General features: G+C 35.6%; 1 protein-coding gene across 9 annotated transcripts in view; it reads left to right on the forward strand.

Annotated features, from left to right (window-relative positions):
• DOCK7 (dedicator of cytokinesis 7) overlaps positions 1-22,278 on the forward strand; it is a 325,545-nt gene that overhangs the window by 115,721 nt on the left and 187,546 nt on the right. For all 9 annotated transcript variants that reach the window (XR_005215342.1, XR_005215344.1, XR_005215343.1 and 6 more), the window contains 3 exons: positions 5,791-5,933; positions 19,603-19,696; positions 20,408-20,570. Coding sequence is in view for 2 of the 9 variants with exons in the window: in XM_037827046.1 (XP_037682974.1) it covers positions 5,791-5,933; positions 19,603-19,696; positions 20,408-20,570 (400 nt within the window). In the remaining 7 variants the exon portion in view is untranslated. The remainder of the gene's footprint in view (positions 1-5,790; positions 5,934-19,602; positions 19,697-20,407; positions 20,571-22,278) is intronic.

The following is a 22,278-nucleotide window of genomic DNA, read 5'->3' on the forward strand; positions in this document are numbered from 1 at the left end:
AGGGCAGGTCTCTTGTTAGCAACTTCTCTCAGCATTTGTTTGTCTGTGAAAATTTTAAGCTCTCCCTCAAATTTGAAGAAGAGCTTTGCTGGATAAAGAATTCTTGGTTGGCAAGTTTTCTCTCTCAGAATTTTAAACATGTCATGCCACTGCCTTCTTACCTCCATGGTGGCTGCTAAGTAGTCACTACTTAGTCTTATGCCATTTCCTTTGTAAGTGGTGAATTGCTTTTCTCTTGCTGCTTTCAGAACTTTCTCCTCTTCAGTATTTGACAATCTGATCAGAATATGTCTTGGAGTGGGTTTATTTGGATTTATTCTATTTGGAGTTAGCTGGGTATTTATGATTTGTGTATTTATGTTGTTTAGAAAGTTTGGGAAGTTTTCCCCAGCAATTTCTTTGAATACTCTTCCTAGACCTTTACCCTTCTCTTCCCCTTCTGAAACACTAATGGAATCTTATATTTGGATGTTTTGTATTATCTATCATATCCCTGAGGTCCATTTCTATTTTTTTGATTTTTCCCCCATTCTTCCTTTTGTTCTTTCATTTTCTGTTCTGTCATCCTTGAGGTCACTGATTCTCTGTTCAGCTTCCTCTAGTCTTGTACTATGAGTGTCCAGAATCTTTTTAATTTGGTTGACAGTTTCTTTTATTTCTATAAGATCGTCTATTTTTTTATTTACTCTTGCAATTTCTTCTTTATGCTCTTCTAGGGTCTTCTTCATGTCCTTTGTATCCTATGCCATGCTCTCATTGTTTGTCTTTACTTCTTTGATTAATTGCTTCAAGTACTGTGTCTCCTCTGATATTTTTGATTTGGGTGTTTGGGTTTGGGTTATCCATATCGTCTGTTTTTTTCATATGCTTTAAAATTTTCTGTTGTTTCTGGCCTCTTGACATTTGCTTAACTTGATAGGGTTCTTTTAGGTTATGTAGGCTGATTCAGAAACTTACCTCTAATTTGTCAGATCTACAACTTGGTGGAGTACACTTTCTCTAACTAACCAGCAGGTGGCATTTGTGAGCCACCTATTCCCCTCAAGCCAGTTCTCCCCAACTTTGACTTTGTGGTGAGTGGGGTCTGAGTCTTGTGGCGGTCCAGTTGGTGCACCAAGTATGTGTGTGTAGTTGGTGCTACCCGCCCGGAATGTGGGGCGTTTGTCTGAGCAGTTAGGGAGGGAGGGTAGCTTTAATTATCAAATCTCCCTGGTGTTCCTGGAGATTTAAAACTGTTGCAATAGTGTAATCCTTCAGTTCAGTCGCACCATAGTTTGTATCTGCTGCTGACCCACAAGTCCTTGGTATTGGCATATGTTTCCTGGGTCTTGCAAGTGGGTCCCTCTTCTAAGCTGTGCCCTTCCAGGGCCTCTGCTGAGGGAAGGCCATGCTACGTCAGAGGGGAGCGCCGTCCCCCAAAGCATGTTCTGGGCTGCCGGACTGTTTAGGGGCATTCCCAGCCTGCTGAACAGATGGCTGAATGGGGCGTCTTAGTTTCCCCCTTTTCACACAGCTTCGCCTTCCCAGCTCCGGGACAGTTAGCTGCGGGTGCACGAAAGGCTATCGTCCAGTCCAGATATTGTGGCATTTGTGCATGTTGCTGTGAACACTTTCTGTCATACTGGGTTGTTTGGGGCAACTCTGTGCTGTGGTGCTGGCACTGGGCAGGAGTGTTCTTAGCCTGCTAGGAAGGTGTCTGTAAGGGGACACCCCCCCTTTTCTTGGTAAGTTACAGTGTTGAGTGAATTTTCTCAGCCATTAGACTTATTGCTTTGTCCCTCAGAGCTATCTTAGCTCTGCTGTTGCCTTGGCCCAAATTGCAAGTCTTTGAGGCTTTCTGTAATTTGCTTCTTAGAGTAATTGTTTTAGAAAAAGATTAAAAAAAAGAAAAAGAAGGGCCCTCTTTGCAGATCTAATGGGCTGTTGAAATGCTAAGAGACAAGGAGTTTAGGGTCATTAAGGAAATGTCAAGAAAGCAGAGAAACCGGCTCTTCAGACAAGGGTCCTTGCCCTCTCGCTTTGTATATGTGCCTGTCTTTGAGCCCTGCCCTTTTCTGTTTTATGTTCACCAGAACTCCAGAAAGTCTCTGTTTTTATTTTTGGGTTTATTTGCTGTTTTTGATAGCCCTGTCTCCTCTCCGCCGGGCTGACTGCTCCCAGATTTCTGGTGTCTTGTCTCAGTGTATCTATGTTTGGAATTTTTGATTGGCAGTCTGAGTTTTCAATCAGAGCTGCAACTGTAGTTCTCTCCTGGTTCCCAGCACCGATGGCCTCTCCTCCTGCGGGACTGAACCTGGCAGGGAGGGGCACGGGTTCCCTGGTCGTGAGAAATTACAGATTTCACTGATCTCAGCTGTTACACACATTCGTGAGTGTTGTAGGAAATATGCCGAAAGTCAAATTGCTCTGTGGTGTCTGGTCCACACAGTTCCTGGCTTTCTACCTACTGCCCTGGAAGAGTAACTAAAACCTACACGTCACCATTCCGCCATCTTATCCTACCCCCCCTTTCCTTCATTCTTTAACACTTGGATATTCAGTTGTCCAGGCACCATTTATTGAAAAGAGTCTTCTTTCCCCATTGAATTTCCTGGACTCATTTGTGAAAATCAGTTGACTGTAGATGTATGCTTTTATTTTTGGACTTTCAATTCTATTCCATTGAAATGTTGCCTGTTCTTTTGCCATTTCTACACTGTGTTGATTACTGTTGCTTTGTGGGAAATTTTGAAATTGGGAAACGTGATTCCTCCGATTTTGCCTTTCCATTTTCAAGGTCTTTTTTTTTTTGGCTATTCTGGATCCTTTGCTTTTTCATGTAAATTTTAGGATCTTAAAAAAAAAAGGCAGCTGGGATTTTGATAGAAACTACATTGAATCTGGTGATTGGTTTGGAGAATATTGCCATCTTAATGCTATTAAGTCTTCTAATCATGAACATGGTCCCCCCTCCATTTATTTAGCTCCTTTTAAATTTCTTTCAACAATGTTCTGTAGTTTTCTGTGCATAACTTCTGCACTTCTTTTGTTAAATTTATACGTAATTATTTTATTGTTTTTGAATGTCATTGTAATTGGAATTGTTTACTTAATTTCATTTTCAGAATTTTCATTTCAAGTATATATAAATACAGTTGAGTTTTGTAAACTGTTCCTGTGCTCCACATTCTTGTTGAACTCAATTATTAATTCCAATTGTTTTTTCGGGTGTGGGTTCTTTAGGGCTTTCTGTATATGAGACCATGTCGTCTACAAATAGAAGTAGTATTACTTTTTTTCTTTCCGGTATGGAAGACTTTTATTTCTTTTTCTTCTCTGATAGTTCTGACGTGCATCTCCTGTAAGATTTAAATAGATGTGGGAAGAATGAAAATCCATGTCTTGTTTCTGACCTTTGGGAGAAGGCATTCAGCCTGTCATCATCAAGTATGATGTTAGCTGTGGATTTTTCATGGTGTACCTTATCAGGTTAAGGAAGTTCTCTTCTATTCCTAATTAGTTAAAGATTTTTATCATGAAAGGGGTTGGATTTTGTCAGATGCTTCTTCTGCATCTGTTGAGATGATTCATATGGCTTTTGTTGTATGTTCTTTTAATATGGTATATTACATTAATTAATTGATTTTTGGATGTTAAACCAGTCTTATTTTCCTTAGATAAATCCCACTTTGTCATGTATGTAAACTTTTTATGTGTTGCTGGAGTCTATTTGCTAGTATTTATTTTATGATTTCTGTGTTTATATTCTTAAGGGATATTGGCCTGTGGTTTTCCTTTCTTATGTTGTCTTTTTCTTGGTTTTTGATTTCAGGGTAATACTGACCTCATATAATGATTTGGAAAGTGTTCCTTCTTCTGTGTTTTGGAAGAGTTTGTGAAAGATTGGTATTAATTATTCCCTGAATGTTTGGAAGAATTCACCAATGAAGCTGTCTTGGCCTGCTCTTTTCTTTGTTCTGAGCTTTTTCATTACTCATTAGGTAACATTACTTCATAGGTCTATTCAGATTCCCTTTGTCTTCTTGAGTCAGTTTCAGTACTTTATATCTTTCTAGGAATTTGTCCATTTCATGTAAATTTTCTAATTTTTGGTCTGTGGTTGTTTTTAGTATTCGATTATTATCTGTTTTATATTTGTAAAGTCCGTAGTGATGCCCCTTTTTCACTCCTGATTTTAATAATCTGAATTGTTTATATATGTTTTCCTCATCAATCTCGCTGAAGGTTTGTCAGTGTTATCTTTTCAACGAAGGAATTTTTTTTTTTTTTGGTAAGTCATCTCTACTGTTTTTCTAGTCTCTATTTCATTTATTTCCCCTATTCTGTAGACTTTTTTATATCCTGAAGCAGTCATCGTGCAACTTGCCACCCCTCCCTAGGCCTGGGCCCAGAGTGTTCCCTTATTTGGAAGCTGGGCATTGTGCCTATGGCTTGACCTAGATTTTTCTTTCATTTTGGTGTAATCTTTCCCCGTTCTAAGTACACAGTGAACTTCTGTGTGTTGCTTAAATGTTTTCATCATGCGGCATCTAGCCATTTCCACTAGTATATCTGTTCTTGGAGGGGAGAGAAAGGGATCTTCCCTGCTGGGATGTGAGAGGGCTTTGTGCAGACCATCACCCTCTGTTGGATGTCAGGAGGGACTCACTGGCCATGGGAGACTGATGTTCCTACAGTAGCTGGCCTTGCTCTGTCTCTTCTCCATGTGAGTAAAACTTTGTCCCAGCCAGTGCATGTGTGATATGTCTTCTTTGGTGACTGTGATATTGTAATACCATGGACTGGACAGAAGTGTTAGGGCTTCTTCTCTATGATCATTGCCATCCTTTATACTGTAGGGATTCTTCTCTGGTATTGGTAGCTGGTTCTTGCTTGCTAGATACTTTCCTCTGCTTGTTTTAGGTTTCGATTGCTGTTCTTTTTCCAGTTTCCTAAGGTGGAAGGTAAGGTTAATTGATTTGAGATCGTTCTTCATTTTTTTAAATATAGACATTTATGGCTGTAAATTTCCCTTTCAGTACTCTTTTAGCTGTATTCTACAAGTTTTGGAATTTTGTACTTTTTTTTTCATTCATCTTATTTTCTAATTTCCCTTTGGTTTCCTCCTTGGTCCATTGGTTATTTAGGAGTGTGCTGTCTAACTTCTGTGTATTTGTGAGCTTCTTAAATTTTCTTATTAGTAATTTATAGTTTAATTCCATTGTTCTGGAGAACATACTTCATATGATTTTGAGCCTTTTAAATTTATTGTGTCTCATTTTATGGATTAGCATATGAAGAATGTTCTAGGTGCACTATTGAGTACAATGTTTTATAGATGTCTGTTTGGTATAGGTTTTTTTAGACTGTTGTTTAAGTCATCTGTTTACTTGTTAATTATTTCCCTACTTTTTCTATTGATATTATATAATAGAGTTATCTTACAATGACTTTAAATTCTGTTTCAATCTCAAGTGCTCAAGACTGAGTGCGGGACCATTATATGATGATTAAGATTTCCCATGTTGTGAGTGTTTCATAGTAAACACATAATTTCTCTATACTGCTCTTCATATACATAAATCTTTGATATTCATATTTTTAAACTGGTGAATTTTTAAAAGAAAACCACAAAATTTAGTTGTAGTTCTTCATTACTGATCGTTCCAGAAATTAATCGTTCTATTATAATCAATATGCTGATTCAATAATTTTCAACTTTAGTGGATTCTTTCCTGTGTTTGGAAAAGTAGTTTTTTAAAACATTTAAAATATTATGAAAATCAATATCTTAATTTTTTTCTTTTATAGAACGAAAAGGATCTTGGTCAGAGAGAAGAAATTCTAGTATTGTTGGCAGACGATCTCTTGAAAGGACAACAAGTGGAGATGATGCTTGTAATTTGACCAGCTTTCGACCTGCTACTCTCACAGTGACAAATTTTTTTAAGCAGGTATTGTTCTGTCATGTAGGAGTTCTGGGTGGATGTTTTTACATAAATTTCTTTCAGTTTCACAAAAATAAGGAAATGTACTTATTGATTGTGATTTCAGGGAATTAAAAAAAAAAACTTGAGAAATAAAAACAATTATACTCAAAGATACATATCCATATAATACCTGTTTTATTATCTTTATATTTATTTAGATGTTGACATTGACAAATTATCAAAATCAGTCCTCTATAGCTACAAAATATTTCTCAATGGTAATGTTGACACTTTTCTTAAACATTGATGGTTTATGAAATTTCTTAGTCAGAATGAATGTGTGGTCACATCTGTCCTCCCCGCCCTATTTTTTCTGGCCTAAACTGCTATATCGATGCTATATGGAATAAGTACTTTTGGACTCTAAAAGGGAATTTTTATGCTAAAATACATTCAACATTATTTTTAGAGGTGAATTTATAGATCCAAGAGGTTCTCAAAGATATTCTTTGAAAATCTTTTCCTCTGATCATCAAGTAAATCTGTATTTTTCAAATGCAGGTATTAATCCATTATGGATAATCAGTTTACTAGATAACACTTAGAATAAAAAATAACAAGTAGGATATAAAAAATAATAGGGCATTGCACATCTAGTCAGGGTAAATAGTATTTAAGTGAGCCTTTCTGTAACATTTTTTTCCCATGTGTGCATGTGCATACTGGATTGAGATATAAAATAGATTTTATATTGTGAATTAAGATAAAAAAGTTTTGAAAGTCTTTGTCTTATATGACCAGATGACAAGAACTACATAAAAATGTGAGAAAACTTATAGTAGCATGACAAACTAGAGAAGGATTCTATTCATGTGTTTTCAATCAGATTAAAGAAAGATTGTAAGAATTTTCTCAAAATTCCTTCTCCTGAGAAATCAATGAATGTTACTCTAAATAAGAGGAGGAAATCCTCACCTAGAAACATTTTATAATTTGAGAGGGCGAGGGTTAAGGGTAGGATCTGCCATGGGTTGACAGACAGCAATCCAGTTAAAGCCCCCTTCACTGTTAAATATCAATAGCATTCATAGACAGCTATTCTGAAAGACTGAAATTGAAAATAAAGCAGGTGATAGGCATCTGAAGTAGTAGGGGGGCAGAGGTAACCAAAAAGGAATCCTGAGGAGGCCACAGTGTTACCTGATTGAAGGCTTTGGCCAAAGATAGCTATGGAAATAGGTCAGTTGATTTGCCTGATACAATGATAGAATCTTGCAAGTATGACAGTACCCTCACTTTCCCCTTCTTCAGCTGCTGTGTCACTTCTGCTGCTGTTTTTATAGCTCTTTATCCATCCCTTGAGACTGCTGTATCACTGAATTTGTATCATAAATTTAAATAAAAAAGCCATCAATCCTGTGTCAATCCACTCATCAACCCATTTATCTAATAAATAGTTTTTGAACATTCACTATGTTCCAGGAAGCGTTGAAGACAGGCAACTGGAATCTAACACAAAATGACTGTGAAAACTTAAAAATAAATTATTACTGAGAACATGGAATAGTAGAAAGCATTTATATTTTACTTTATAAAGTTCTATATTATTTTTAGCCATGAGCATTACTTCTTTTATAAGTATTTTTAAATGGTTAGCAAAATATGCATTAGGCAAACACAAAATTAAATAAAAGAGCAAAGATCACAATTTTTAAAAAGTAGAATTAAAGGTGCGAATTTCTCCTAAATGAGACAGAGAAGGCGGTTTTTCGAAATTGATGAAAGATTACCACTCACAATGAGATATGTAGTCATGAGTATTTATGTACAAATATGAAATATGTCAATTCATATTTATGGCTGCCCTGGTGTGGGCCTGGATTATTTGAGGAAAAATAAGGCTGAGGTAGTTTGAGTCAGAGGAAGAGAAATAGAAGATGAAACCAGAGATGTAAAAGTCGGGAAGAGATCAGATTGTGTAGGGTCCTGACATGAAGAGAAAATCATTAAAAGAAGAAATAATAATAAACATGAAAAATGTTCAGCACTCTCTGAAACAAATGCAATATTAAAATTTGTTTTTACTTATTAAATGATAAAAACTTTTACAGAGAATATAGCACTCAGTGATAGTGAAGCTACAATGGAAGAGGCCTTCTGTTTTTTTGAAATAAATTTTTTTATTAGAAAAGTTGTATGTTTACAGAAAAATCATGCAGAGAATGCTGAGTTCCCGTATAGCCCCCTTATTATTAATACTTGCATTAATGTGATACTTTGCTACATTTTATGAAAGAATATTATTATAATCATACTATTAACTATAGTCCATTGTTTAGATTAGGGTTCACTGATTGTGTTGTATACTCCCAACAAAGAAAAGCCCATGACCAAATAGCTTCACATGTGAATTTTACCAAAATATCAAAGAAAAATTAACACCAAATCTGTCAAACTCTTCCAAAAAATTGAAGAGGAGGGGGTACTTCTTAACTCATTCTAGGAGGTCAACATCACTTTAATACCAAAGCTAAAGATACTGCAGGAAGAGAAAATTACAAATCAATATCCAATATGAATACAGATGCAAAAGTCCTCAACAAACTACTAGCAAACTGAATCCAATAGCAGATTAAAAGAATTATACACCATTATCAAGTTGGATTTATCCCAAGTATGAAAGGGTGGTTCAACATAAGAAAATCAATAAATGTAATACAACACTTTAGTCAAACAAAGAAAAAAAAACAATTGATCATCTCAATTGATACAGAAAAGGCATGTGACAAATCCTGCTCCCCTTCTTGTTAAATACACTTGGAAAACTAGGAATAGAAGGAAACGTCCTTAACATGATAAAGAACATATATGAAAAACCACTATTAGCATCACAGTCAATGTTGAAAGACTGTAAACTTTCCCTGTAAGATCAGGAACAAGACAAGTAGGCCCACTATTTCCACTTTTATTCAACATTGTATTGGATGTCCTAGCCAAAGGAATAAGGCAAGAAAAAGATGTTAAAAGGATCCAAATTGGAAAGGAAGAAGTAAAACTTTCCCTATTTGCAGATGGCATGATCCTATGTATGGAAAAATCTGAAAAGTCCACAACAAATCTAGGAGAGCTAATGAACTAATTCAGCAGAGTGATGAGGTTCAAGATCAACATGGAAAAATCAGTTGTGTTCTATACACTAATGAAGAATGTGAAGAGAAATATCAAAGAAAAAATACCAACTAAAAGAATCAAATTTCTAGGCATAGATTTAACCAAGGATGTAAAGGACACAGAAAACTACAAAACATGGGTAAAAGAAATAAAAGAAAACCTAAATCAATAAAAGGACATTCTGGCCTCATGGATTGGAGAACTTAATATTGTTAAGATGTCAATTCTATAAGTGATTTAAAAATTCAGTGCAATCCCAGTGAAAATTCCAACAGCTTTCCTTGCAGAAATGGAAAAGCCAGTCATCATATTTATATGGAAGGGCAAGGGGCCATTAATTAATAGTTATTGGTTTGTTGAGATCTTTTGTTTCTTCTTTAGTCAGTGTCAGTACTTTGGGGGTTTCTAGGAGTTGGTCCATTTCATTTAGGTTGTCTGATTTGTTGAGATGAGCATAGTATCCTATTTTTTTAAAATTTAATTTCATTAAGATTGTTCACATACCATACAATTATCCGAAGATCCAATGTGTACAATAATTGCCCGCGGTACCATCATACAGCTGTGCATCCATCACCACAATTAATTTTTTTTTCAATTTTTAGAACATTTTCATTACTCCAGAAAAAACATAAAGACAAAAAAAGGAAACACAAATCCTCCCATACCCCTAAGCACCCCCCTCCATTACTGACTCATAGTATTGGTATAGTGTATTTGTTACTGTTGATGAAAGAATGTTAAAATACTATTAACTGTAGTATAGTTTGCAGTAGGTATATGTATTTTTTCCTATATGCCCCTCTATTATTAACTTCTAGTTATAGTGTCATACATTTGTTCTAGTTCATGAAAGAGATTTCTGTTATTTGTGTCATTAATCACTGACATTGTCCACCACAAAATTCACTGTTTTATACATTTCCATCTTTTAACATCCAGCTTTCCTTCTGGTGACATACGTGACCCTGAGCTTCCCCTTTCCACCACATTCACACACCATTCAGCATTGTTAGTTATTCTCACAACATGCTACCGTCACCTCTGTGTATTTCCAAACATTTAAGTTCAAGCTAGTTGAACATTCTGCTCATAATGAGTACCCGCTCCCCATTCTTTAGCCTCGTTGTATATCTTGGTAACTTATATTTCATGTCTGTGAGTTTACATATTATAAGTAGTTCATATCAGTGAGACCCTGCAATATTTGTCCTTATGTGTCTGACTTTTTTCACTCAATATAGTGCCCTCAAGGTTTCTTCATCAACCCATTTTTTTTAAAAGACGGTTTTGTTCACACACCATACCTTCCGTCCTAAGTAAACAATGGTTCCCTGTACAGTCATGTATTTATGTATTCCCCATCATCACCACTATCTATATAAGTACATCTCCATTTCCTCTACAAAGAAGGAGGAAGAGTCAAAGAAGGTAGAAAGACAAAAGAAAAAGAAAAAAAAAGGGAAAAAAAACATGACAGCTAGGAAGCAACAAAATGAAAGACAGAATTAAACTGAAGTAGAATAAAAGAGTCCGACAGCGTCACCAATGTCAAGAGTCCCATATCCCTCCCTTATGTCCCCCTCTTACAGGCTTTTAGCTTTGGTGTACTGCCTTTGTTACATTAAAGGAAGCATAATACAATGTTTCTGTTAACTATAGTCTCTAGTTTGCATTGATTGTATTATTCCCCCAGTAAACCATATTTTTAAAACCTTGCAAGGTTGACATTCATTTGTTCTCCTTCATGTAGAAACATGTTTGTGTATTTTATCACAATTGTTGATCACTCTAAGTTTCAGTGAGTTATACAGTTCCAGTCTTTATCTTTCCTCTTTCCTTCTGATGTCCCACATGCTCCTAAACTTCCTCTTTCAACCATACTCACAGTAATCTTTGTTCAGTGTACTTACATTGCTGTGCTACCATCACCCAAAATTATGTTCCAGACCTCTCACTCCTGTCTTTTCCTCTCTGTCTGTAGTGCTCCCTTTAGTATTTCCTACAGCGCACGTATCTTGTTCACACACTCTCTCATTGTCTGTCAGAATATTTTAAACTTGTCCTCATATTTGAAAGACAGTTTTGCCAAATATAAGATTCTTCGTTGGTGGTTGTTGTCTTTCAGTATCTTAAATATATCACACTACTTCCTTCTTGCCTGCATGCTTTCTACTGAGAAATCTGCACATAGTCTTATTGAGCTTACTTTGTATGTGATGGATCACTTTTCTCTTTCTGCTTTCAGGATTCTCTTTGTCTTTGATGTTTGATAATCTGATTATTAAGTGTCTTGGCATAGATCTATTCATATCTATTCTGTTTGGGGTATGCTGCACTTCTTGGATCTGTAATTTTATGTCTTTCATAAGAGATGGAAAATTTTCATTGATTATTTCCTGTATTATTGCTTCTGCCGCTTTTCCCTTCTCTTCTTCTGGTACACACATGACACATACATTCATGCTCTTCATGTTTGTCATTCAATTCCCTGAGATGTTGCTTATATTTTTCCATTCTTTTCCCTATCTGTTCTTTTGTGTGTAGGATTTTAGGTGTCTTGTTCTCCAGCTTCTGAGTGTTTTCTTCTGCCTCTTGAGATCTGCTGTTTTATGGCTTCATTGTGTCTTTCATCTCTTGCATTGTGCCTTTAATTTCCATAGATTCTGCCAGTTGTTTTTTCAAACTTTTGATTTCTACCTTGTGTTTGCCCAGTGTTTGCCTTCATCTCTTTTGCCATATTTTCCCTAAACTTTTTGAATTGATTTAGCATTAGTTTCAATTCCTGTATCTAGTTGAAGTGTAAGTTTGTTCCTTTGACTGGGCCATATCTTCATTTTTCTTAGTGTAGGTTGTAGTTTTCTGTTGCCTAGGCTTCTGGATTCCTTGGTTACTCCAGTCAGATTTTCCCAGACCAGAACAGGCTCAGGTCTCAGAATGTGGCAATATTCAGTGTCAGGTTTCCCTAAGGAAACCTGTCTTAGAAGATTGACACACCCTGTGAGGCCTCTAGCTGTTGTGCTTTTCCTAACCTGCCAAGCAGGTGGCACCTGTCAGCCTTTTTGCTCCTGACTGGTGTAAGGAGGTATGACCCCCTTAGTTTCTGCTTGGCTGTTTTCCCCCAGGCTCTGGGGTCTGGTTCTGAATGGAAGGCTGGTAGTAGAGCTGGGCACCCCCTTCTTCCTTTCCTTCTCCCTAGGGAGTAATCATCTGCATTTGAATAGGTTCTTTGTCTCTCTGATTCTGGTATCTACACTCTTGTCTGGATCAGAGTACTGTGAACTGAAAATGGCTGCAGCTCTCTCCTCTGGTCCCCTCAAGTTGAGGGAGAGAAAATGGGACAGAAAGCCCCCTTTTAGAGCCAGTACACGGCCCCCCAGTTTCACTCATTGGCCAGAGGTAACAGCTGGTCTTCTGGGCTCCCCCTCCCGAGACAGATCAGTCTTCTGGTTCTTTAAGGTCAGTTGTCACTAAAAGCCTCTGTCTGCTTGTTGGGGATTTGTAGCTTGTGTTGAGCAGTCCATATTTGTTAATTAAAACCCCAGTTGGAGCTGGACTGTGGTATATTTGGTTGTTCAGAGAATGCTGCTTTCTACCTCAGTGAATTTTTGCAGTTCAGGCTGCCATGGGGGGATGGGCCTCCAGGCACAATTGCACAGCTTTTACTTACAGATTTTATGCTTCGATATCAGGCATTCCTCCAAATCCAGGTTGGTGTACGATGTGTGAACAGTCATGGGGGACTACCATGATTATTTACTAGCTGTTTCTGTTTATTAGTTGTTCTAGGGGGACTAATTTCCACTCCTTTCTATGTCACCATCTTCCTCCTCTCTCTAGTATCCTTTTATGATCCTTTTTATTTCTTTGGAGTTGGTAGTAATGTCCCCCCTTTAATTTTTTTTTTTTAGGTTGTTAAAATCTATCAGAGAAATTATTAATTTATAGTCAATCATGCATAAGTTACAGGATTCCCACATACAACCCTATTGTTAACATCTTGCATTGGTGTGGCACATTGGTTACACTTGATGAATGCACATTTTTATAATTATACATTTAACTTAGAGTTCACTTCTTGTTTTGTGTGGTTCTGTGTATTATTTTAAAATTTTTATTCTAGTACCATCTGTGCAACCTAAAATTTCCCTGTTTAACCACTTTCAAATATATAGCCCAGCACTGTTAATTATGTTCACGGTATTTTGTTACCATCACCAACATCCATTACTCAAAGTTTTCTGTCATCCCACATAGAAACTCTGTATCAGTTAAGCATTAGCCTCCTATTTTGTAAATACTCCTCTACTACCCCCGGCTTCTGGTAACCTGTATTCTAGTTTATGCTATGAATTTGCTTATTCTAATTATTTCCTATTAGTGAGATCATACAATATTTGTCCCTTTTTTTCTGACTTATTTTATTCAACATGGTATCTTCATGGCTCATCTGTGTTGTTGTGTGTATCAGAACTTCATTCCTTTTATGGCTGAATAATATTCCATTATATGTATATTCCACATTTTGTTTATCCATTCTTCAGTTGATGGATTCTTGGATTGCTACTGTCTTTTGGCAATTTGTGAATAATGCCTCTGTGAACATCAATGAGAAAATATCTATTAAAGGCCCTGCTTTCAGTTCTTTTGGGTATATATCTTGAAGTGGAATTGTCAGGTCCTATGGTAATTCTATACTTAACTTTCTGAGGAACTGTCAAACTGTCTTCCACAATGACTGCACTACTTTGCATTTCCACTAGCAATGAATGATTGTCCCTATTTCTCTGCATCCTTTCCACATCCTTGAATAGTAGCCATTCTAGTGGGAGTGAAATGGCAGTTAATTGTGATTTTTATTTGCATTTTCCTAATGGCTTTTATTTTTGAGCATCTTATCATGTGCTTTTTGGCTGTTTGTGTATCTTTGGAGAAATGTCCATTTAAGTCTTTTGCCCATTTTTATATCTGGTGTTTGTCTTTTTTGTTCTTGAATTGAAGGATTTATTGCTCTGGATATTAAACCCTCATTGGGTATGTGGTTTGAAAATATTTTCTCCCATTGTATAGGTTGTCATTTTTCTTTCATGATAAAGTCCTTTGAGGCACAGCAGTTTTTAATTTTGATAGGGCTCTACTTACCCATTTTTTCTTTTGTTGCCTGTGCTTTGTGTAAAGTCAAAGAAACCATTGCCTAACACAAGGTCCTGAAGATCCTTCCCTATGTTTTTTTCTAGGAGTTTGATATTTCTGTCTCCTATATTTAGGTCTTTGATCTATTTTTAGTTGAGTTTTTTATATGTTGTGAGGAAGGGGATCACCCTTGCAAATGGAGATCCATTTTTCCCATTTGTTGAAGATTCTATTCGTTTTCCTTTGAGTGTCTTTACTCCCTTGTCAAAAATCAGTTGGCCGTTGATGTGAGGGTTGATTTTTGAGCTCTTGATTCAGTTCCCTGGGTCTGTGTAACTATCCTTGTACCAGTAGCATGCTGTTTTGACTACTATGGCTTGTAATAAGTTTTTAGATGGGGAGCTGTGAGTCCTTTGACCTCATTCTTCCTTTTCAAGATGACTTTGGCTATTTGGGGCCCCTTATCCTTCCATATGAGTTTGATTTTGGATTTTTCCATTTCTGCAGAGAATGTTGATGGAATTTTGATTGGGATTGTGTTGGATATGTAAATTACTGAGGGTAGAATTTGAATCTTAACAGTGTTTAGTCTTCTATCTCATGAACATGAAATGTCCTTCCATTTATTTAGGTCTTCTTTGATTTCTTTTACCAATATTTCTTAGTTTTCTGTGTACATTTCCTTTACATACTTCGTTAGATTTATTACTAGATATTTGATTTCTTTAGTAGCTAATATAAGTGGAATTTATTTCTTGATTTCTTCTTCTGATTCTTCATTGCTCATGTATAAAGACACTACTTAGATTTTTGGGTGTTGATCTTGTACTGTGCCACTTTGCTGAATTCATTTATTAGGTCTAGGAGCTTTCTTGTAGATTTTTCAGGACTTTGTATGTGGGATCATGTCATCTGAAAATAGTGAAAGTTTTACTTCTTCCTCTCCAATTTGGTTGCATTTTATTTCTTTTTCTTGCCTAATTGCTCTGGCTAGAACTTCTAGTACAATGTTGACTAGCAGTGGTGACAGTGGGCATCCTTGTCTTGTTTCAGATCTTAGAGGGAAAGCTTTCAGTTATCCCCATTGAGGATGATGTTAGCTATGGGTTTTTCATATATGTCCTTTATCATGTTGAGATAGTTTCTGTCTATTCCTATTTTTTGAAGGTTTTTTCAAGAACAGAAGTGGGATATTGTCAAATGCCTTTTCTTTCTCAATTGAGATGTTCATGTGCTTTTTTCCCTTTATTTTGTCAATGTTGTGTATTACATTATTGATTTTTCTTATATTGAATCACTCTTGCATACCTGGAATAAATCCCACTGGATCACGATGTATAATTCTTTTGAAGTACTGTTGGATTCAATTTGCAAGTACTTTTTTGAGGATTTTTGCATATGTACTCATAAGACAAATTGGTCTGTAATTTTCTTTTCTTGTAGTATCTTTATCTGGCTTTGGTTTTAGAGTAATATTTGACCTCATAGAATGAGTTTGGTAGTTGTCCCTCCTTTTCAGATTTTTTGAAGAGTTTGAGCAGGATTGGTATGCTGTTTCTGGGTGTCTTCTCTTTAAGTTTATCCTGTTTGGGGTTCTTTGGGACTTTTGAACATGCAGGTTCATGTCTTTCATTAAATTTGGGAAGTATCTGCCATTATTTCTTTTAAAATTCCTTTGCCCCTTTCTTCTTCTGGGACTCTCATGATGCATATATGATAGTATGCTTGATGGTGTTCTGCAGTTTTCTTAGACACTGTTTGCTTTTTGAAATTGTTCTTTCTGTGTCTTAGCCTGAATCATTTGAATTCATCAATGTCTTGGATTCTATCTTCTGCTTGCTCCTCTCTGCTGTTGAAATCCTCTAGGGAAATTTTCATTTCATTTATTGTAGTTTTTAATTCCACTATTTCTATTTGGTTCCTATTGAGAATTTCAAAGTGATTTTCCTATTGTTCATTTTTTCCCTCATATTCTTCAGCATTTTTCTCTTATCTTCTTGATAATATTGATGTTCATGTTTTAAAAGCTTTGTCCTGTATGTGCCAAGTCTGGTCCTCTTTGTTGATGGTTTTCCAATTTTACCTCATTCCTTTGGATGGTCCATTATTTTCTGTTTCTTTGTCTGTCTTGTAATCTTTTGTTGCACACTGTACATTTTAATGTTTAAAGTATTAAGTCTGGGATTTAGTCCCTGAGCTACTTCTTCCTTAACTTTGTATTCAACTAGTAATGTTACAGAGACTTCCTTGAATTCCAGGAGCTAACAAAAATAAACAAGCCTAAACAAAACAAAAAAAAATGCCTTTCATAGTCTTTGCAGATTGTCTCTGTTTTGGCTCTTGGTTTCTTTACTTCAGACTTTAGCCCTTCTATCAAGCTCAGCCCAAGATGAATATTAAGTGCAGGGTCCTCTCTATCTTATCTGAGCTTTTGTGGAGTGTGCTTCTTCTCCCAGCCTTAAAATTCCTTGTTTACAGGAATTCAGATGCCCTTTCTACTCCTTATGAAATAAACTGTCACCCATTCCTGGTGCAGTATTGTATGCAAGTAATGCTTTGCCTCTTGTTGTTTTGATGTAATTGTATTTTACACTGCCTTGTTGTCTAGAAGTTGCTTCTCTGCCTTCAGAACAGTTCTGGGGTGGTTAGCCTGCGACATGTTTACTGGTTCTATCTTTCAGGCTTCCACACATCCCAGTATCTGCCTAGGGATTACTCTGCTCCCTTTGAAACAGGGCCGGGGACCTACCATGGGAGCACAGGAAGGGGATGGGGTGCCATGAGCTTGTCTACCAATTTTCAAGTTGTGTTTTCTGTATTCAGCAATTTCCCAGTTACTGCAACATTTTAACTGATTTCCGAATGGAAACTCTGCCAGTTTTTGATAGTTTTGGAAGATTCTATGGGGAAATATTAGCCTGGAGTGGGTTATGCCACCATGTTGAACCACTGGAGGTCTGAAAGAGGCATTCTTCAGTACTGCTGGTGGGAGTGTACGTTGGTACAAACTTTCTAGATGGTGTCTGGCAATGTTTTTCAAGACCCATAATTGAAGTCATTTGATCCTAGAAATTATCTTAAGGAAATAATCAGAAATATGAATGTCGATTTATACCAAAGAATATATATTTTTATCAGTTTTTCTCTTTCTAATGTATACCATTGTTTGCCTCAATACTGAAAATTAGGAATCTGTGCTTAAATATCTACAATTAGGGCTAATGAAATATCCTGTATCAGTTTGGTGGAATATTATGCAGTTATTTAAATGATGTTTAAAATATAAAAGCAAAAAACAAAATTGTATGTATAAAATGATAATAATTGCATGAAAACATAGACAATATGCTGGAATGAACATAGTCCTAACCTCTGGTCCTGTGGATGCAAACCCACTTATAAATAGGACCTTTCAAAATGTTGTCAGTTGAAGTGAGGCCAAACTTAATCCAAGTGGATCTTAATTAAATATGATGGGGTCCTTATAAGCAGAGACAGTTGGACAGAGTCAAAAGTAGGAGACAGAAGGATAAATTTGGCTGCCCTGTGGAGGCAGAGTTTGAGCTATGTATTGCTGGTGAGCTACTACCAGAAACCACCAGAATGCTGTAGAGTTTGGAGAAACCATGGCCTGCTAATACCTTGATTTTGGACTTAATTAGTTTTCAAAACTGAAAGACAATAAACTCCTATTGTTTAAGCCAGCCAGTCTGTGCTATATAGTTTAGCAGTCCTTGCATAGTAAGACAGTGGCACGTAACAGCCAGCATATAGAATGGAGTAGGGAGTGTCACCTTGGTGGTTCCACAGAACTAGACTTGTTCACCTGTTTGGATGTTGCCTAGGGTTCAGTTATTCTAGTCTGACTTCTGCTGAGAAGCCTGAGGTGACTCAGCTTTCTCTGTTCCATATGTCTCTTACCTTCTGCTCTTATCCTCTTGCAGGTGAGCTTGGTCATATTCTCAAAGCAGTGGCAGAAGTACAGGGGGAGAGAAAGCTTAATTGTGCAAATGTTTCAAGTCTCTTGTTTTCATTACCTTTGTTTGTTGGCCAAAGGAAGTCACATAGCCAAGTCTTGGAGAGGGCATTATCCCCTACCCTTCAAAAGACATGGGAACAAAGAGGGAATGAAGAATGGAGGCCAATAATAAAATCAGTTCAATAGATTAAGTAGACAAAAATAAAGTCTAGAGATAATATATTATAAAGTTTATTTAAAGATTTATATTTATTAATTTATCCAAAAGAGAGAATATACTGTTTCAGCACCTGATGGAATATCTACAATATTTAGTCATATATTACTAAATATATCCTAATGAAGTCAAATTATCTAACTCAGTAAAAGAAAAAACCATTTATAAAAGTAATAATAGAAATCTCCAACCACTTAGAAATTGAAAATAATTTTCCTAAATAATGGCATAAAGAGATCAAATATGGTACCCTTTTGAGAATACAATAGGGAATAAATGGGATATGGCCCAAGGTGAGCTGATAGTAATAACATATCATTAAATATGGTCATTGTCAAATAATATATAAAGAAAATAAATAAATTACACATTAAAACCTTAAAAATAACAAAAGCAGGAGGATTTGATCAGTAATATCTAAAGACTTTATGAATAAAAGAATGAAATTAATAAACCCTTAGCTATTTTAATTTTGAGAGAAAAGGAGATATTAAAATTAAATTTGAATATATATATTAATTAGATAAGTCATTTTCTAGTGTTTTTCCCCATTGACGTCTCTTAGGAATTTTCTTCCTGCTTTATTATCAAGATACTTGTGCTTTTCTGAAACAGCTTTGTTGATCTCTGTTGATCTCATTGTTAAAAAACGAGATCTATTTTTTTAATATAATTAAATTATATTAATTTAAAATAATTGATATTTTAATTATTAATTTTGGATTTAACTATGCTTTCCTTTGAATTTGGTGATATAAAGTTGAAATTGAAATACAAATTTAGGTTTAACGAGTTTATAATATTGTCATGTATTTTTATGATAGCCTACTTTTTTGCTCTGTTTTTTGTCTGTAGCCTTATTTTTCCTTTCTTCTTTTCATCTAACTCTAACTTGAATTGTGTAACTTGATATTATAGGTGTCCTATAATATAGGTATAAAAATGGACTATAAATACATAAAATAGGAAATAGATAATAGAATCATAAATGCTGATAAAACTGGAAATCACAAAAAGACATAAGGAAATAAGTAAAGATGGTATTTGTATATCTTCATAATCCTATTAATTTAATTTTACTTTTCATTATGACTAAATTATGAGGACAGAATTATTAGCAGGTAATATTAATTTACTTGAAATCTTGCATGTTTGTTTTATTGACTGTTTTTTTCCTCTCTCTGTGAAATTAGGAAGGAGACCGCTTAAGTGATGAAGATCTTTACAAATTCCTTGCTGATATGAGAAGGCCATCTTCAGTCCTACGGAGACTAAGACCCATAACAGGTATTTTTAAAATTTTGAGTAGTATGATTAAAACTATCACTGATATGTTGTCTTGGTTGTAATTATAAATTCCTTTTGTTTTTACTTTTCTGGTCTACATTGTTCTATGCTCAGTGTCTGTCAGTCTTCTCCTTTATCTCATTAATCTAATCTACTACCACATGGTTTAAAAGTTGGATGCCGCATTTACCATCTTTGATAATTTGAGTACTGAAATGAGAGGAATAACATAATGGCCTAAAATTATTTTCTCAAGGAGAAAGAAAATACATGGATGATAAATAGTAAGAAACAGATTCATATTATGGTTTGAGCAAACCATTCCGGAGTAAAACTGTTTTGAAGTCTGCTAAGTCTAAATTAAATCTTTTAATCTTTAAAATTGATGCCTTGTTCCTATGTTAGATTCCTCCCTCTCTGTGTTTTCTTCCTTTTTCTTTCTTGCCTCTTCGTTCCTTCCTTTCCATGTATTCATTCATTAGTAAGTGTTTATTAATTTACAAGCATTTCCATTTGTGTTAGTAATTTTACAAGTTTGAGACTTGGTAAACTGAAATACTTTAGATGCTGAAATGATAGTACTTTGATTTCTGTAGTATTCTTTCCAGGCTTCTAGCAAAAATAAGATCTGAAACTTTTCAAAACATTTATATCATGGAGTTTTTAATCTATTATGTGTACTTAGCTCTTATAAAATGTTTTAATACACAGCTCAGCTGAAGATAGACATTTCTCCTGCACCAGAAAATCCTCATTATTGCCTAACCCCAGAACTGCTTCAAGTCAAGCTTTACCCTGACAGTAGAGTTAGACCTACCAGAGAAATTTTGGAGTTTCCTGCCAGGGATGTCTACGTTCCAAACACTACTTATAGGTAAGACATTTTAAATTTGGAGAATTCTGAACTAAGATACTGTATATTCTAATTTTAAGGTAAGACTAAATATTCTCCAAGAGTCTTGTGTCACTTACTGCATTTCTTACTCTAATTTTACTCTAATTTCTTATTCTAAAATTTGATTTTATTAGTAGTTGTCATGTAATAAACATTTACTGTGTGCCAAGAATAATATTAATTGCCTTACATATCTTATTTAGTCCTCCGAGTATGAGGTAAATGTTTATTCTATGTTTCGTTTAGCTCAAGCTGCTGGACTGCAATATGCCAGGAATGGGTTGACATTTTCAGTGGGGATTTCTTAGGTTGCAAATTTGCAGTTCTAAGGCCATAAAAATGTTCAAATTAAGGCATCAAGAGGAAGATAACTTCTCAGAGGAAAGGCTGCTGGCATCTGGGGTTCCTCTGTCACATGGGAAGGCACATGACAGTGTCTGTTGGTCCTTCTTTCCTGGGCTCTGGTTTCAATGGCTTTTTCTCTCAGCCTGTCCCCTCCTCCGCACAGGCTTTTCCTCTCTTAACTTCTCCAGAGCAAACTCTGGATTTCATCTCTTAGCTTCTCTGAGCTCTCTGAGTTTCATCTGTGTTTTATCCTCTCATGAAGGGCTCCAGCAAGGGGATTAAAACCCACCTAGAATGGGCTGCTGGGTCACATCTCAATTGAATAGCCTAATCAAACCAAAAGGTACCACCCAAAATAGGTCCACAAGACTGGATTACAAGAGCATGGCTTTTCTTGGATACATAACAGCTCTAAACCAGCACATTCCATTTTAAAGATAAGTAAACTGAGGATGAAAAGGTTTAAAATTTTGTGGAACTTTACACAGTTAGTGTGGTGGAGCTAGCATTTGAATCCTGGGCTGTTGGATTAAAAATTTGAGCTCTACATATTGTTCTTATTAGTAGAATTTAGATTATACATGAATCAAATTTATGTGCCTGCATTATATTCTAACAGTTACTCAACATTATTTATTGAATATATACTACCTGGAGAATATTTGACACGAGGCTGTTGGGTACAGCTTTTGTGGCCCCAGGGTAAACTCCAGGAGTACTATTTATTTATACTCCTTATGAATGATGCTTTCTGGATATGTGAATGCTAAGATTATGACTTGACATTTTGGGTTATCCTACAGAGTAGGTCAAACATAAGGTTCCAGAATATAACTCCTGAATTTCACCATTGCAGTGTATTTCACCCCCTCAGTTCCTTAGGCCAAAATTTTAGGAGTCATGATGATTTCTCTGTTTTCCCTATACCTCACATTTACTCTATTAACAGGTTTTGCTGTCTCTACTTTCAAAATGTATCCAAAATCTAGAACTTCTTTTCATTTTACCTTTAAAACTCTAGTCTGTGCCACCGTCCTCTGTATTAGCTCTGTCGAATAGAAATATGATGGGGGCTACCTTTGTAATTTATAATTTTATAATTGCCACATTAAAACATTAAAATAAGAAACAGGTGAAATTAATTTTAATAATCTGTTATTTTTAACCCAGAATATCTAAAATATTATATCAATATGTAATAAAAAGAAAAAATATTAATGAGATATTTCTTTTTTCTCTACTTCGAAAAGTCTACAATAACTGGTGTGTATTTTACACTTAAAGCATATCTCAGTTCAGATGAGCTTCATTTCGAATGCTTAATAACCACATGGGACCAGAG

This window comes from Choloepus didactylus, chromosome 2, assembly GCF_015220235.1.
Source record: "Choloepus didactylus isolate mChoDid1 chromosome 2, mChoDid1.pri, whole genome shotgun sequence".
Taxonomy (NCBI): Eukaryota; Metazoa; Chordata; class Mammalia; order Pilosa; family Megalonychidae; genus Choloepus; species Choloepus didactylus.